This window comes from Chanodichthys erythropterus, chromosome 23 (genome assembly GCF_024489055.1).
Source record: "Chanodichthys erythropterus isolate Z2021 chromosome 23, ASM2448905v1, whole genome shotgun sequence".
NCBI classification, from domain to species: domain Eukaryota; kingdom Metazoa; phylum Chordata; class Actinopteri; order Cypriniformes; family Xenocyprididae; genus Chanodichthys; species Chanodichthys erythropterus.
This window is the reverse complement of record NC_090243.1, coordinates 27,991,999-28,006,629: the sequence shown is the minus strand read 5'-3', so window position 1 is coordinate 28,006,629 and position 14,631 is coordinate 27,991,999. Positions and strand designations below refer to the sequence as shown.

Genomic DNA, 14,631 nt, shown 5'->3' with positions numbered 1-14,631 from the left:
AACATGATAATGCTCCAAAATCAATGAAAGTGTTCATGCTCAGCATTTTGAAGTCTTCTTCAAGTGGTCTCCCCAGTCTCCTGACCTTAAAGCCATTAAACACCTTTGGGAAATTATAAACCTGAGTTGTGATAAGTCATGCAGGTCTTCCAATGATGCTCATTCGTGGGAAGAACTTAAGGAGGATTGGAAAGAAGTTAAATATGACACATGCATAGTTTAGTGAGTCAATGGATGCCAACGTGAATTGCTGGCAAAATATCCCACTTTTGTCAACTACTGTAGGCCCATCCATTAAAATCCACAATCATGTGAAATATAAGTCACACACATCCCATGTTTTTTTCAAAACACTTTCAAAAGATTTTTCAAACTTTTAATGTGAGACCTTATAATCTCTTGAGCAACACTTCTTTTCTGATGAAGAAATTACATGTGAACCATTATTTGGTTTAAACATAAAAGGTCACATGTATTAATTTATATTTACTCTTTTATGATTTCAATCTCAATTAATTTTTCCTGTGAAATGTCACTATCATTTGTTTAATTGAGAGATGTCAATCATTTATGTGATGATTTTTGCCAATTCAAACTTGTCATTTCAGTGTATTGAGTGGACACGTTATCATTAACCCTTTAGTGATATCTTCAAAAGACCTTGATGTATGATAGAAATTCCTACAATATTTAATTATGAAAAGTTATGAATCAAGTCCTTAATGTCTTTAATGTTATAATCTCATCTATGTTATTGACAGTATGGAATATGCTGCTGTCATCAAAAATCAGAAGCAGGGTCACAGAGTTGTTTGTCAGACTGACCTGATCTTGGGATCATCTTGACTTTGGACGATCTGGTTCCATGGAAGTATTTTTCTCCAGTGGAAGAGGAAGTCCTGAACCTTTATTAATCAGCATGAAGTTCTTCACCGGCACATCTGCCTGGAGCCTCCTCAGCAGACCCATCTACTCTTCTACACAGACTGTGAGTCCAACGCTTTTAATGACTCTTTAGCTTTTTAGCATTAATACAAATGTTTAGTTGTGTTTTAGTTGTGGTTTTACACTTCATAACCTAATACACGGAGTTGTGTCCTTTCCTTTTGCCATGCCTCATCCTATATATCTAATATGTTTACCAAATGGATGGATAACATTAACATGATCTATCCTCCAGGTTAACATCAAGACATCTTGTGTACATCATGTCATTCCAAACCTACCCTACTTGGTTCAGCAGTGGCGGTGGCCGTATTACTCTTGACAAATCAAACGTACATGAGTCTAACCCACCTGAGTTTGAAGCTTTTGATGTTTTGAGGCCAAGGGGACCCCCAGACGAAGGTACAGTTTTACCCATGTTTGCATTTACATATGCCCTAAGTCAGAAACAGTCACAGTAAGTCTTTTTTTCTAGAAACACAAGCTGCAACTTTGTCAGTATTGAGCGTTGACATGCGTGTGACGGAGAACAAAAAAGACCACAACACGGACAAGTACGTGAACTCCAACCTCATCGTGCGCAGGAATAAAGAGTTCACCATCGTCATCAAATTTAACCGGGCCTTAAAAGAACAAGAGGACAATGTGCAGTTGGAGTTCCTGATTGGTGAGCATCTGCATCCAGTTGGGCTAATAAATCTCAATACATAATAAAGTACATAAAGCATCTGTAATGAAGAAGCAGTGCATTAGTACGTGAAATATCACCATGAGGTAAAATCTGTTGTTCTGCTCATTAACAGGCAGTTCACCTGATGAAAACAAGGGCACCTACATCATTTTACCCATGGGTAAAGAGAAACCTGGCGTGCACTGGAAGAGTCGTGTGGTTGAAACACAAGGCGATTATGTGACAGTGGGCATAACACCAGACGCCAAATGCATCATTGGCCGCTTCCGAATCTTTGTTGTGGTAGTGAGTGATTTGGGAAAACAGCGCACTGAGAGGAACCCTGACACCGATTTCTATGTGCTGTTCAATCCTTGGGACCCCAGTGAGTACAACAGTTATGCTAAAGCAATAAGCCCCAAGAAGCTGTGGTTTACATTTACAATTTAGAAAACACCCTTTAAGGCCTGTTCACACCAAGAACGATAACTATAATGATAACTATATTTGCGTCCAGACCAATGAACGATAACACTGTTTATTGTAAGCTCATGTGCTGCAGTTTCAAAGTGAGTACAACATGTTTTTGCTGTTCTTGTTGCACTTACACGGCTCTAATCAGCAGATGTCCACAGCATGCTATGTTTTGAATGAATAGCAAGTGTAATCGATATAATCTAACAGTGAATTTAGCTGACAAAGTCAATATAGTGGAATAAAAACAACGCCTAGTCTTGCAAGGAAGCAAGACAATGTTGTTGAAACTAGCACTGGATACCTGAGGTTATTTTATGTTTGCTAGTCTGGCATAATGATCTTATCGTTAATACTTCTCACCATTTTTTCCGAAGGTATGACCGGTTGTTTTCCATATATCCATTTTCTTTAAAGTATCCTTCAAAAGGGGGTTTGACTTGTCAAAAAGTGGTGTTTTTTTCTTTTTCCGTTGGTGTGAACGGGCCTTTAGTTGTTCTAAATTCACTGTAAACCACTGCTTCACAGGGTTTACTGCTTTTATAAAATGATTAGTTCATAAAAATATTTATTTTAATATTAATGTAATGAGGTCACAGGCATATATGTTTATAGAGTTATTTACAACAGCTTAAAATGCGGCAAAATCTGTTTTATAAACTGGCAGCTAACTTTTACATTCTGAGAACTGAAAAAATTTCAGAAATAAATGCACAAATGCTTAAGGCCATAATTAAACCATCATTAACTGACTACACATATGACGACGCATGTATAATGTATGTGTTGCTACCCAGAGGATTACGTGTACATGGACAAAGATGAAGACAGACAGGAATACGTGATGAATGATGTGGGTGTCATCTTCAATGGAGAATTCGACAACATAACCTCCCGTTCATGGAACTTTGGACAGGTTGGCAGTAATTCAGATTTTGGGCTCATGTCAATATGCCATCACTAAACTCTTTCCTTGCCAGAGTATTATGTTTAAGTTGCCAGCCAGCACCAGCATTTTGGGTCATTTTCAAAATCTTTCATCGCCGCCAGAATATTTTTTTGTATGAATATGTAAACAGTGAGTACATCAAAAGAAAGAATGGAGCTTTTGCCTTTAAACAACAACAAAAACAGATTTTATTCTAAGTTTTATTCTCTCTTTTTATCAACACTTGAATGTGGGTAAATGTAATCAAAAAACAACAATTCAAACCAAAAGCTAAGACATCACGTTTTTGTCAAAGACTTCATCTGGATTGGATTCAGAATGATGTTCAAAACATAGATGGAGTAGATCAAGTCCATCAACGCCCCAAAGCTTGATTATCTGATCCAGGTGTGTTTAATTAGTGTTGAAGCTAAACCAGAGATGGTCTTTTTACACAAGATGGTCTTTTTATATGAGGGTCCATGGCTCTACCATTGGCGAAAACTTGGATCGTATGTGCCTTGATAACCAATCACATTACAGCCTTGACGTCACTGAATTTCGTTCGCAGACTTCTCTTATAAAACAGAATTTTTAAAAAAAATAGATCAATCCAAAACAAATGTTTAAGAGCAAACATGTTGAAGATTAGCCTATAGGCTGTCAATTCATTAAATGATAAGCCATTTAAATGTTTACATTAAATGTGAAGCCTCTCCTCCATCAACATCCATTAAAAAAAATAAATAAATAAATATCCTGCAGCAATACGCTATTTTTTGCTAACCTTGGATGCTTGCCTTAAAACGGCTTTGGCTAAACTCTGCAGGAAGTTGGCCCTCTAGGACCAGGACTGGACACCCATTAATTAACTTCTTATGTGGTTTCCTTTAGTTTGAAGAGGGGGTTCTGGATGCCTGTATTTTGGTTCTGGATTCTGGGAAAGTACCACTAGTGTTCCGTGGAAATCCCACTGAATTAGTTCGGCAAGCATCAGCTCTGGTATGATTTGATAATAGTAATCAAAGTATGGACAATTCCACAAACAAGTAACCCATTTTATATGAATATACATACATATAATTCACGTTGATTATTTAGGCATTTTGGTTGTATATTTGCAGCTGAATGCCCAGGACGATGATGGTGTCATGGTTGGCAACTGGAGTGGTGATTACTCCGAAGGCACAGCACCCACTGCCTGGACAGGAAGTCCTGAAATCCTGCTCAAATATGCCAAAGAGGGTAGTGCGCCTGTGTGCTTTGTTCAGTGCTGGGTGTTTGCCGGGGTGATGAACACTTGTGAGTATGGCCAGTACACATTCGTTTGTGTTCATTTTTCTGAAATTCAGGTTATTTAGAGCCAAAAAAGACTGTGGTGTAACCATGACACTGTGATGGTCCCACCTAGTTATGCGCTGTCTCGGGATCCCTGGACGGGTTATCACCAATTTCTGCTCTGCTCATGACAACACGGGCAACCTTAAGACTGATATTGTGCTGGATGAAGATGGGAAAGTGGACCGAAGCCGAACTAAAGATTCAGTCTGGTGAGATACAGTCTGATAGGTAATGATGGTTAGGGTGGCAACCGAGGGGGCCTCGTGCACTAGTTCCTGCCACATGCTTGGGACGGCCCTGATGATGGTTTAATGTTGTTTAGTGACAATGTCACTGTGTTTCACAGGAACTACCACTGCTGGAATGAGGTGTACATTAAGAGGCCGGATCTGCCTGAACAATTCTCTGGCTGGCAGGTGGTTGACTGCACTCCTCAGGAGACCAGTGATGGTATGATCCTTGCTCTGACTTCTGCCTCATCATAAATATACCTTAAGTTATATAGGAGATATTTTGTTTTCTCCTATTCAGGTCTTTATCGATGTGGCCCGACGTCTGTCAGTGCCGTCAAAGAGGGAGAGCTCAGCTATCCATTCGATGCAAAGTTTGTCTTTGCGGAGGTAAGAAACATGTCAATTCTCTTTGATGTTTATACCTTTAGATTTAATTAGCAAGATATAAAAATGTTAGCTACTGTACAAGAGAATGAAAAAACAAGAAAAAAAAAACTGTCTACAGGAAAACTTTCTCCTGTCTACAGCTGAACAGTGATGTGATATACCATCAGTCTACTAAGCAAGGAAAAATGAAGATCATCTATGTGGACACCGCGTATGTGGGGAAGCTTATTCTGACTAAGAAACAGGGCAGTAGTGATTATGAGGACATCACTTCTAACTATAAATATTCAGAAGGTAAGTTTCATTCCATAGTGTACAGGATCAAAAAGCAATGTGACTTAAATAAGGAAAGCTGCATTCAATGTAGTAATGTAATGGAGCTTTTCCACTGCATTGTATGGTTCGGTATGGCTCGCTTAAATAGTAACACCTCGGTTGAGGTTCCAATTGCGCCACACCGATACTAAAATGTGACGTGTTAAACAGATCACTGATTGGTCAGAGAGAATTGTCACTACCAGTGTCATAGGATTTGAAACATGAGACACCAAACCCACTAGTCAGTAAGAGCCACCACAGAATTATTTTTTAAACGACTTGCTTTAAATGACCGTCGCACACAATTTGAAAAAAGAAATGGCTGTATCGTGATCAGCAGACAAGATGCAGACCCACTCGCTGGTAGCCGAGGAGTGGATCCACAGCAACAGAGGCGGCACAACTACCAGTCTATAAACCCACCCTCTTCAAAGAGGTACTAAACTGCAGTGGAAAATCGAACTGAAAATAAACAAGCCGAGCCGTGCCACACCATGCCAAGCCGAGTTGTACCTCACAGTGGAAAAGTGAAGAATTCAAATAAAGGGCCTTGGTTTACTAATTTGGTGGGTTTAATCACCTTTTGTTCACAACATCATTTGGTCTAAAACATCTCAAAAGCCTTGAATGTTTGTCTATTCTGGCTAATTTGATATTCAAGGGCAGTCCAAAAAAATTGTGTTGCCTTCTGGATTCTTGGATTGACAGTTTAACAACACAGCTGGTTTCAATAACTCAAAAGCTCTCTAGAGTCACTTAGGAGGTTCAACAGAGTTATTTAACAAGTTTGTTTGCCCATATAATCTTTTGGGGTATTAGGTTAGCTAATTTGGCTTGCTGTCCACTGAGGAGGGGCTCGATGAAGCATCTTCAACTCGAGCTCTGATCCCCCCCTGGTGAATAAATATAGGATATGATTACATAGGGCAAGGTACCTGAGATAAAGGTGGAGTTTGGGGAGATGGAGGGATGCTGGAACAGTTGAGACTGAAGAGAGGGAAGCAGCTGCTTATATACTCTGGCTGTTGAATGGAAGATTAGATGGGCTCGCTACTCCCTAAATTCACTTAATCATTTAAAAGGCATCTATGAGGATGCCAAACATCCTATGTATGTGTGAACCAAACAATAGCAGTTTGACTGATGTTGTGGGAAGCATTGGAAAATCTAGACAATTTACCCTCCTGACTCTAGGAAGCATCAAGGAGAGAGAGATCATGCAGAATGCAGAGCATTCTGGCCTTGCTCCCAGAGACTACATGCCAATCGCTGAAGCAGGTGTGGACATCGAGCTCCAGGCTGACACCATCAAAATGGGCGATAACTTCAAGCTGACAATGATCATAAAGAACCAGACCAGCCAAACCTGCACCGTCAATGCCACCATCACTGGCTGTGTGGTGTTTTACACCGGCGTCACCAGCTCGACCTTTATGCTTGAAAACAAAACTGCAACTGTTGAAGCTTCGAAGAGTGAGTTACAACTGTTTCAGTCAAACTGATCATTACTTTGAGATTAAGATATAACAGCTCTAAGGAACTCTAGGAACACTTTTAGTGGTTTAGGCTATAGTGTGATCATTACATATATCCAGAGGTGTCAAGTAACGAAGTACAAATACTTCGTTACCTTACTTAAGTAGAAATTTCGGGTATCTATACTTTACTGGAGTAATTATTTTTCAGCTTACTTTTTACTTCTACTCCTTACATTTTCACGCAATTATCTGTACTTTCTACTCCTTACATTTTAAAAATAGCCTCGTTACTCTTATTTCATTTCGGCTTGTTTTCATTCCGGCTTTAAAAAAAAAAAAATTATCCAGATAAATCGCGCCATCCGGATAGAGTGAATTTGATTGTGGTTGGATGAGAAGATAAAACATATAACGTACCATTCTGACACCCTATTGGTTTGTACGTAATCCATCACACCTGCACATCAAATCACGTCACACGCCAGCAAGGAGGACTAAAAGGTGCGTTCACGCGGCCTTGTAATTCATGTAGTTACGAGATTCGAGCTTGTAAAAAGCGTTCACGTCCTCGTAGAGATCGTAATTACAGCTTGTAAGCTGGTAGTTTTCTGATATCTCCCACATGTTCCACCTGACCGCTGTAGATTCATTTAGGTGTTGATAGTGGTGTCATGGAAACGCATAATTCCTAGTCCAAGGACCAAAAGGACAGCTCCGAATATAACGTCACGTGTTGTCATGTCAAGATTCCGGTAAATACGAGGTGACGTGAACACAGTAATAGTCAGTGTTGGGGGCATTAGGCCTACTCAAAAAAGATGATTTCTTATAAGTTATTATTTCTACACTACTGGCTCATTTAGGCTATCAAACGGGTGCTTTCTGTTCGTCCTCTGCAAATTAAGCTAGGTAACGTAATGTTAGTTCGATAGAGAGACGTTTAAATCGTATACCGGTTTTTAAACTTTTTTTTTTTTAAGCGCGACCCTTTTATTTATGTGACACATAGTCATATACAACCATGTAACTAAACAAGCCAAAACGAATTAATTTAAAACGAAACTTAAGGTAAACCTGCATTGCTCTCATGGTATACCTCTCTCTTTCAGTGAAGTGGAGCAGTGCTCTTGCTGAATGGCACGGATTGCACTACAGACTATTGTACCTTTTATATGTTTTTTTTTAAAACTGTATTTTATTTTTCATAACGAACAAGCTGCGATGTCACGTTTCCAGTGCTTTGTTGTGTGCGCGTGAGGCGCAGGCGCGATCAAACAGCTGTCTTTAAAGGGGGCTTGCCTCGTCATGGCAACGGTTCGTGAACAGGTCAGATTACGTCAGAGTTTGTTGGATGCTCAGACGACCAAACAAACGCAGATTAAAGGTGCCCTAGATTCAAAAATTGAATTTATCTTGGCATAGTTAAATAACAAGAGTTCAGTACATGGAAATGACATACAGTGAGTCTCAAACTCCATTGTTTCCTCCTTCTTATATAAATCTCATTTGTTTAAAAGACCTCCGAAGAACAGGCGAATCTCAACATAACACCCACTGTCACGTAACAGTCGGGGTGTACGCCCCAATATTTGCATATGCCTGCCCATGTTCCCAACATTATGAAAGGCATTAGACAAGGGCAGGCATTAACGTCTGGAGCAGCACAACCGAACCATCAGACTAGGTAAGCAAGCAAGAACAATAGAGAAAAATGGCAGATGGAACAATAATAACTGACATGATTCATGATAACATCATATTTTTAGTGATATTTGTAAACTGTATTTCTAAATGTTTTGTTAGCATGTTGCTAATGTACTGTTAAATGTGGTTAAAGTTACCATCGTTTCTTACTGTATTAACGGAGACAAGAGCCGTCGTTATTTTCATTTTTAAACACTTGCAGTCTGTATAATTCATAAACACAACTTCATTCTTTATAAATCTCTCCAACAGTGTAGCATTAGCTGTTAGCCACAGAGCACAGCCTCAAATTCATTCAGAATGTAAACAATATAACAGTATACAATACTCACATAATCCGACGCATACATGCCGCATGCATGACGAACACTTTGTAAAGATCCATTTGAGGGTGTAAACTTTGTTTATGTACTGTTTAAGGCAAGCGCAAGCTTGGGGGCAGAGAGCATGAGAATTAAAGGGGCAGTAGCATAAATCGGCTCATATTTAATGATGCCCCAAAATAGGTAGTTAAAAAAATTAATTAAAAAAAATCTATGGAGTATTTTGAGCTGAAACTTCACAGACACATTCAGGGGACACCTTAGACTTATATTACATCTTGTAAAAAAACATTCGATGGCACCTTTAAACATGTTCAGTCGGGTAAACAGACTCCGACCAACGCCAACACCTATCCAACAAACTCCAACAGAGAGTTTGCTGGCGTTTGTTGGTGCGGTGTGAACTGAAACAGCTGGCAGGTGTTAATGTCAAGCCCTGATTGTTACTAAGCCTGCCCTGGGTACACCAAAACTACCCGCATTTTTCTTGTCCGTTGCCCTCACAAATTTCTGCAGTTAAGCTTGGATGTACATTTACATTCCAATAAAGGTTATTAGGGCAATTCCACGCAAAGGTCATCTTTACCATGAAAAAAAAAAGTTTTAACCAAAAGAACAAAACCCTTTTTAAATTGTCCATTTAGGTCTGTAATATACTGTATCAATGTGCTCTAACAGAAATTTTAAGAAAATTGCCTTGCTTATCCACAATATATGTGGTAAGCAACAATGCTTAAATTAAATTTTCAACCAACCATATTTCATGCTTTCAAAAAAGGATCAAAGACCCCATTTTTTTAAACTTTATTTTAGCAGTAAGCATTGTGTAGAAAGATGGATACATGCCTGAGAAATAAATACACTCATTTAGTCATAACAGCACTGCCTGATGAATTTAAAAGAGCTAGAATAAAGAGGTCAGGACGCTTCAGTGCTCTGTCACGTCCGTAACTTTTTAAAGATTAAGTTTATGTCATATAACAATTATAAATGCAAATAACTTTAAACTTTATATGCAAAGCTAAATTATGTTTATGCTTATTAGGATCAACAATTCATTTCACTACGTTGCTCTGAACAACCATAATAAGCGTTACGGACGTGACCGTTACGGACGCTTCATATTAAATCCTATGAGTTTGCTTCTTTATATTGCTATCATCTGTTTCAGGCTTACCATATCAGAACATATCCAATAATCGCAATACTCTTTGTGCTTTGTTAGTTTTAATATGAAAAAGGTTTAACTTTCAAATTCAGTCGATTTTATAACAATTTAAACAATAGATGTCGCTCTTTAATAGCCTACGGCGCGTGACAGATTAGCTACTGCAGCGCCTGTAAGCGGCGGATCAGGTGCACATGAACCGATCTTCTCTTCCTCTTGCCAGAGAACGAAATATGAACATCAAAAGGTAGGCCTATATGAAACAGTACAACTTATAGAAGAGCATTGTGTCTCATAGGACACTTCCCTCGGGAATTGGGATGTTGCGTTACCGGTTGGTTAAAAATGAATAGCCTAGCCTATATTGATCACAATCCGCGTGATCAAGCTGACAAAATGAAAATAATAAGATTGCAATAATTTTGACTTGAAATAAAGTTTGATCATTTTGACTCAAGACTCCGCTTTAAACTCTGAAAACTAGACGAAAAAAACCGTGTGGTCATTCATACACAAAACATAAAACTGACATGATTGCGATTGGCAATCGGTTCACCTGACTGTGGGGAAAACCTGTGATTTTAAACTGCTTTATGATAAACATAAATATTTGTCAATGTATTTTAGCAAGCAGTCCTGTAAGAAGGAAAATCATGGTCTCTAAATTGATTCTTGAACAACGCACATGCTTGTCAACATGAGAAATAGGTCTAATCCATAACCTTTTGCACTACAGAGTATAACGTTACATTAGTATAAAGTTTAGTAAAAAGTTGATAAATTGTGGAGTCTTACCATACTGGATTTCAGTATTTGGTGGTTTAAATGCTTGCTTGAGGTCTCTGTGAAAGTTTTAAAGCAGTTTTAAACCAGTCTTTTGTGCCGCTTTCAGACCGGTCACGTCCGTAACGGAAAACTGTCACATCCGTAACGTTGTTTTTTCCTCATTAATGCGAACATGAAAAATGAAATAAAATTATTATTTTATGCTCTGTGAAGAGCCAACCCTTCTTCATTCAGTGGGCAGTATTACTTTTGGTTTGCGCAATGTAATTCACAGAATTCTTAAAAAATATGTTGTCACCCAAAACTTAGTGACTTTTTTTGTCACGTCCGTAACGCTGTATATTTCCCTCATCTAAAATATAAAACAGTTGAATAGACTGACATTTTTGTAATGTCTGGACTCCTTTAGTAAGGGATTATGAATATATAAATAGACGGTTCAATATGTTACTATTAAATGCATTCTTTGAGCGTTTATATTTCAAGTTTTAACTCCAAATGTCACGTCCATAACGCTGGAATTGCCCATTAATGCCTCTGAATTTTGACTTTTTGCACCATTAGAATACTTATAGGCAACTAGTCATGATATCTTCCACTCCATGAAACCCATGTTAATGGTCAGTAGTACACATATATGGTGCTTTAATGTATTTGCATTGTACTAAAATGCGTTCATTTTCAATGGACATATATGCGGCTGAAACGGTTAGCCTAGTGCATCCCAAATTTTTCAACATTAACATTTTAATATAACATTATGGTCATTATGGCCTTTAGAAAAATGTTTTTTTGAGGAGGTGGAGTACACAAAAGGCCCCTGTGGCACGGCCTAAGCTTTTGTCCTTAATGGCATTTTTTCCCCTACATTACTTTTACTTTTATACTTTAAGTAGTTTTGAAACCAGTACTTTTAGACTTTTACTTGAGTAAAAAGCTTGAGTTGATACTTCAACTTCTACAGAAGTATTTTTAAACCCTAGTATCTATACTTCTACTTGAGTAATGAATGTGAATACTTTTGACACCAGTGCATATATCTTTACAGCCAAGTACCTGACGGTAGATATCAATGCTGCGGAGTATACGCCCCACCTGGTGGAACAGGCCAAACTGCTCTTTGTGATGTACGGGAGCATTGAGGAAACCAACGCATCCATTACCACAATGAAAGTTGTCACTCTTCTACCTCCTGAACTCACAATAAAGGTACATGTCCTCAATAACCATTCTTAAATGTGTTTTATTAACAAAGTTCGGGAGGAGCATGTTCAGATAATATACCCAATCAGCATGAAGGGAGGTTTATATAGAGAGCTGAATTATACCTGTTCCACAACAGTTCTTGCAGCATCCCTCCTCCACCCCAACCGCTGGAATGGAATTCCGGGAATAAAACTAAGCATTATTTGTAGGGCATCAACTGAAGAACTTAAATGGTTAGTTCACCCAAAAATGTAAATTCCGTCATTAATTATTCACCCTCATGTCGTTCCACACCCTTAAGACCTTCATTCATCTTTGGAACACAAATTAGGATATTTTCAATGTAATCCAAGAAGTATAGGACTCATCCATAGAAAGCAATTTAATCAACATTTTTCAAGGTCCAAAAAGGCATTGTTAAAACTGTTGATGTGACTGCAGTGGTTCAACCTTGATTTTATTAAGCGCTGCGAGAATACTTTTGTGTTCAAAAATAAACCAAAAATAGTGACTTTATTCAACAATCTCTTCTCTTCTGTGTCATTCTCATATGTTGTATACATCCAGCACCTCCAGGTTCTATGTCAGAAAAAGTGTTGATTATATTGCTGTCTATGGATGAGTCATATACCTTTCAGATTTCATCAAAAAAATCTTAATTTGTGTTCCGAAGGTAATAATTAATGATAGAAATTTCATTTTTGGGTGAACTAATCCTTTAAGAAAAATCAGGAAAAAGCCCTACTGGTGCGTCACTTTTGCAGATTTGGCAGATTTGATGTAATTCTGGTTACATATTTATTACTAGTTCTTGATTTTCCAAACTTACCTGTTTATTTGTACAAAAAGCTATGTAAAATCACGGAACGTTTGTTGGTACTCTACATTATAATTTATGTACAGATGTCTGGATCTCCCCGAGTTGGCAAAGATCTCACGGTCACTGTGGAATTCCTGAATCCTTATAATTTCATGCTGGAAAAGGTTCAGCTCCGACTTGATGGGCCTGGTCTGATACCGATCAAAATTAAAAATTACAGGTGAACTTCATGTTTATATCACATAAACCAAATGCAAATGAATAAATCACTGTCTTGCAAACTAACCCACCACACACCCATAAACATGCCCATACATATATAAAGATGAATAAACTATCTATTATTATACACACTATTGTTTCACAGACAAGGCTTAGCCTAAACCAGGATTAAGCCTTAGTTCAGTTAGGGCATTTAAGTAGCTTTATAAATGTTCACTAGAAAAAAGCGTCACTGGTGTGCATCTTGAGACAAAACAATGGCACTGACACATTTTAAGATCTGTCAGTACAAGTTACTTTCAGTTTAAACAGCTCAAACATGCATTTTAGTCTAAGACTATCTTAAGCCTTGTCTGTGGAACCAGGGGTAGGTCCATATACATTGTCCATAACTTGTTTTATTTATAATTATCTTTGTGTGTGAAAGATCCTCTTTTGTTGCAGTCAGGAATGAGCTTACATATAAAACTAAATACACCTTTGGCTGAATTCTCACAATATTTTGTCTCTTATGTGTTAAACTTGCAGCCAGATATTACCTGGTGGCTCAGTGAAATATAAAGTGCTGATAGTCCCTCGATCTCCTGGGAAGAAGGTGCTGATGGCGTGCCTAGACTGCCCTTTACTGAGACAGGTCACCAACCAGCTGGAAATCGAAGTGAAAGATTAATGACTGCCAAGAGTGACGCAGTGAACAAGACACAGTGGCACAAGACTCAAGAAAAAAGAAAAAAAAACAGCGAAAGAGAAAGAGAAAAGGAAAACGCAATTGCAGATTTACCAGTACCATTGCTTTGTTTTGCCAATGTTGTTTTGAAAGAGAATCAAATGATCAAATTAAATTACATTTCCTTTAGAACAATATTCCCTATTAAAGGGATAGTTCACTGTCAACTCTCATGTTGTTTCAAATCCATGTAACTTTCTTCTGTGAAACTTGATTTTTTAAATTTAAATCAGCAAGTGTGAAAACTGTAATAAATAGTGACATCCATTGAAATCTGTAGTGACCTTCAACATGTGTTTTGTTTGAGGGAATCTTAACTAACTGTATTAATCACAATATATTGTTAATTTTTGTCTGCTATAATGCCATGGACTATATGCTGTACTAAATCAAAATAACAGTAAATGTTTAGCATGAAAGCTTTTTTGATTAATGGAATTGTTTATATTGCAAATTTTCAGTTGGACACGGACACCTCAACCTCATATATTGAGGTTAATAATATTAAGTGAAACAATGGGTTGTGTTTTAATAACTGCCTGTCCAACTGTGGAAAGGTATATATTAATCACAAGCATGTTTAATTAAATGAGGATGTTCCATAGATTTATCCTAACCCTAACCCACACACTAACCCTACAGAAAACTTTCTGTATTTCTACAATTAAAAAAACTTTATTTACTTATTTACAAATAAGGACATCCCCAAATGAGGTTTTGGGGATTTAACTTACTTAAAATTTAGAGTATTTTTTTTTTCCACGAAAATATGGTTTAAGTAGGTACACTGTACACACATTTTAGTTGCACTATATTTTACAGTACATGCATTTTCAATGTACTTACCAAGAAAGTACAGACTAATAAAAGGTAACAACATGGGTTAGGATTAGGCTTAGGG

The 14,631-nt window shown here is 37.8% G+C and overlaps 1 protein-coding gene across 1 annotated transcript; it reads left to right on the top strand.

The window, feature by feature from the left end:
• Positions 1 to 1,208: 1,208 nt before the first annotated feature.
• On the top strand, positions 1,209 to 13,673 carry LOC137013768 (coagulation factor XIII A chain). Its single transcript, XM_067377700.1, has 14 exons — positions 1,209 to 1,347; positions 1,421 to 1,612; positions 1,749 to 2,000; positions 2,887 to 3,005; positions 3,912 to 4,019; positions 4,142 to 4,319; positions 4,429 to 4,567; positions 4,705 to 4,808; positions 4,890 to 4,978; positions 5,119 to 5,272; positions 6,491 to 6,769; positions 11,804 to 11,964; positions 12,865 to 13,001; positions 13,532 to 13,673. Exons 1-14 carry the CDS (start codon positions 1,209 to 1,211, stop codon positions 13,671 to 13,673), a joined length of 2,193 nt encoding a protein of 730 aa, XP_067233801.1.
• Positions 13,674 to 14,631: the final 958 nt, after the last annotated feature.

Bases quoted from the DNA above. Each gene is read 5' to 3' on its own strand.
- LOC137013768 (XM_067377700.1), top strand. From the start codon at position 1,209: ATGTCATTCCAAACCTACCCTACTTGGTTCAGCAGTGGCGGTGGCCGT. The intron at 1,348-1,420 runs GTACAGTTTTAC...CTTTTTTTCTAG, and splicing joins AAGGGGACCCCCAGACGAAG to AAACACAAGCTGCAACTTTG. The intron at 2,001-2,886 runs GTGAGTACAACA...GTTGCTACCCAG, and splicing joins GTTCAATCCTTGGGACCCCA to AGGATTACGTGTACATGGAC.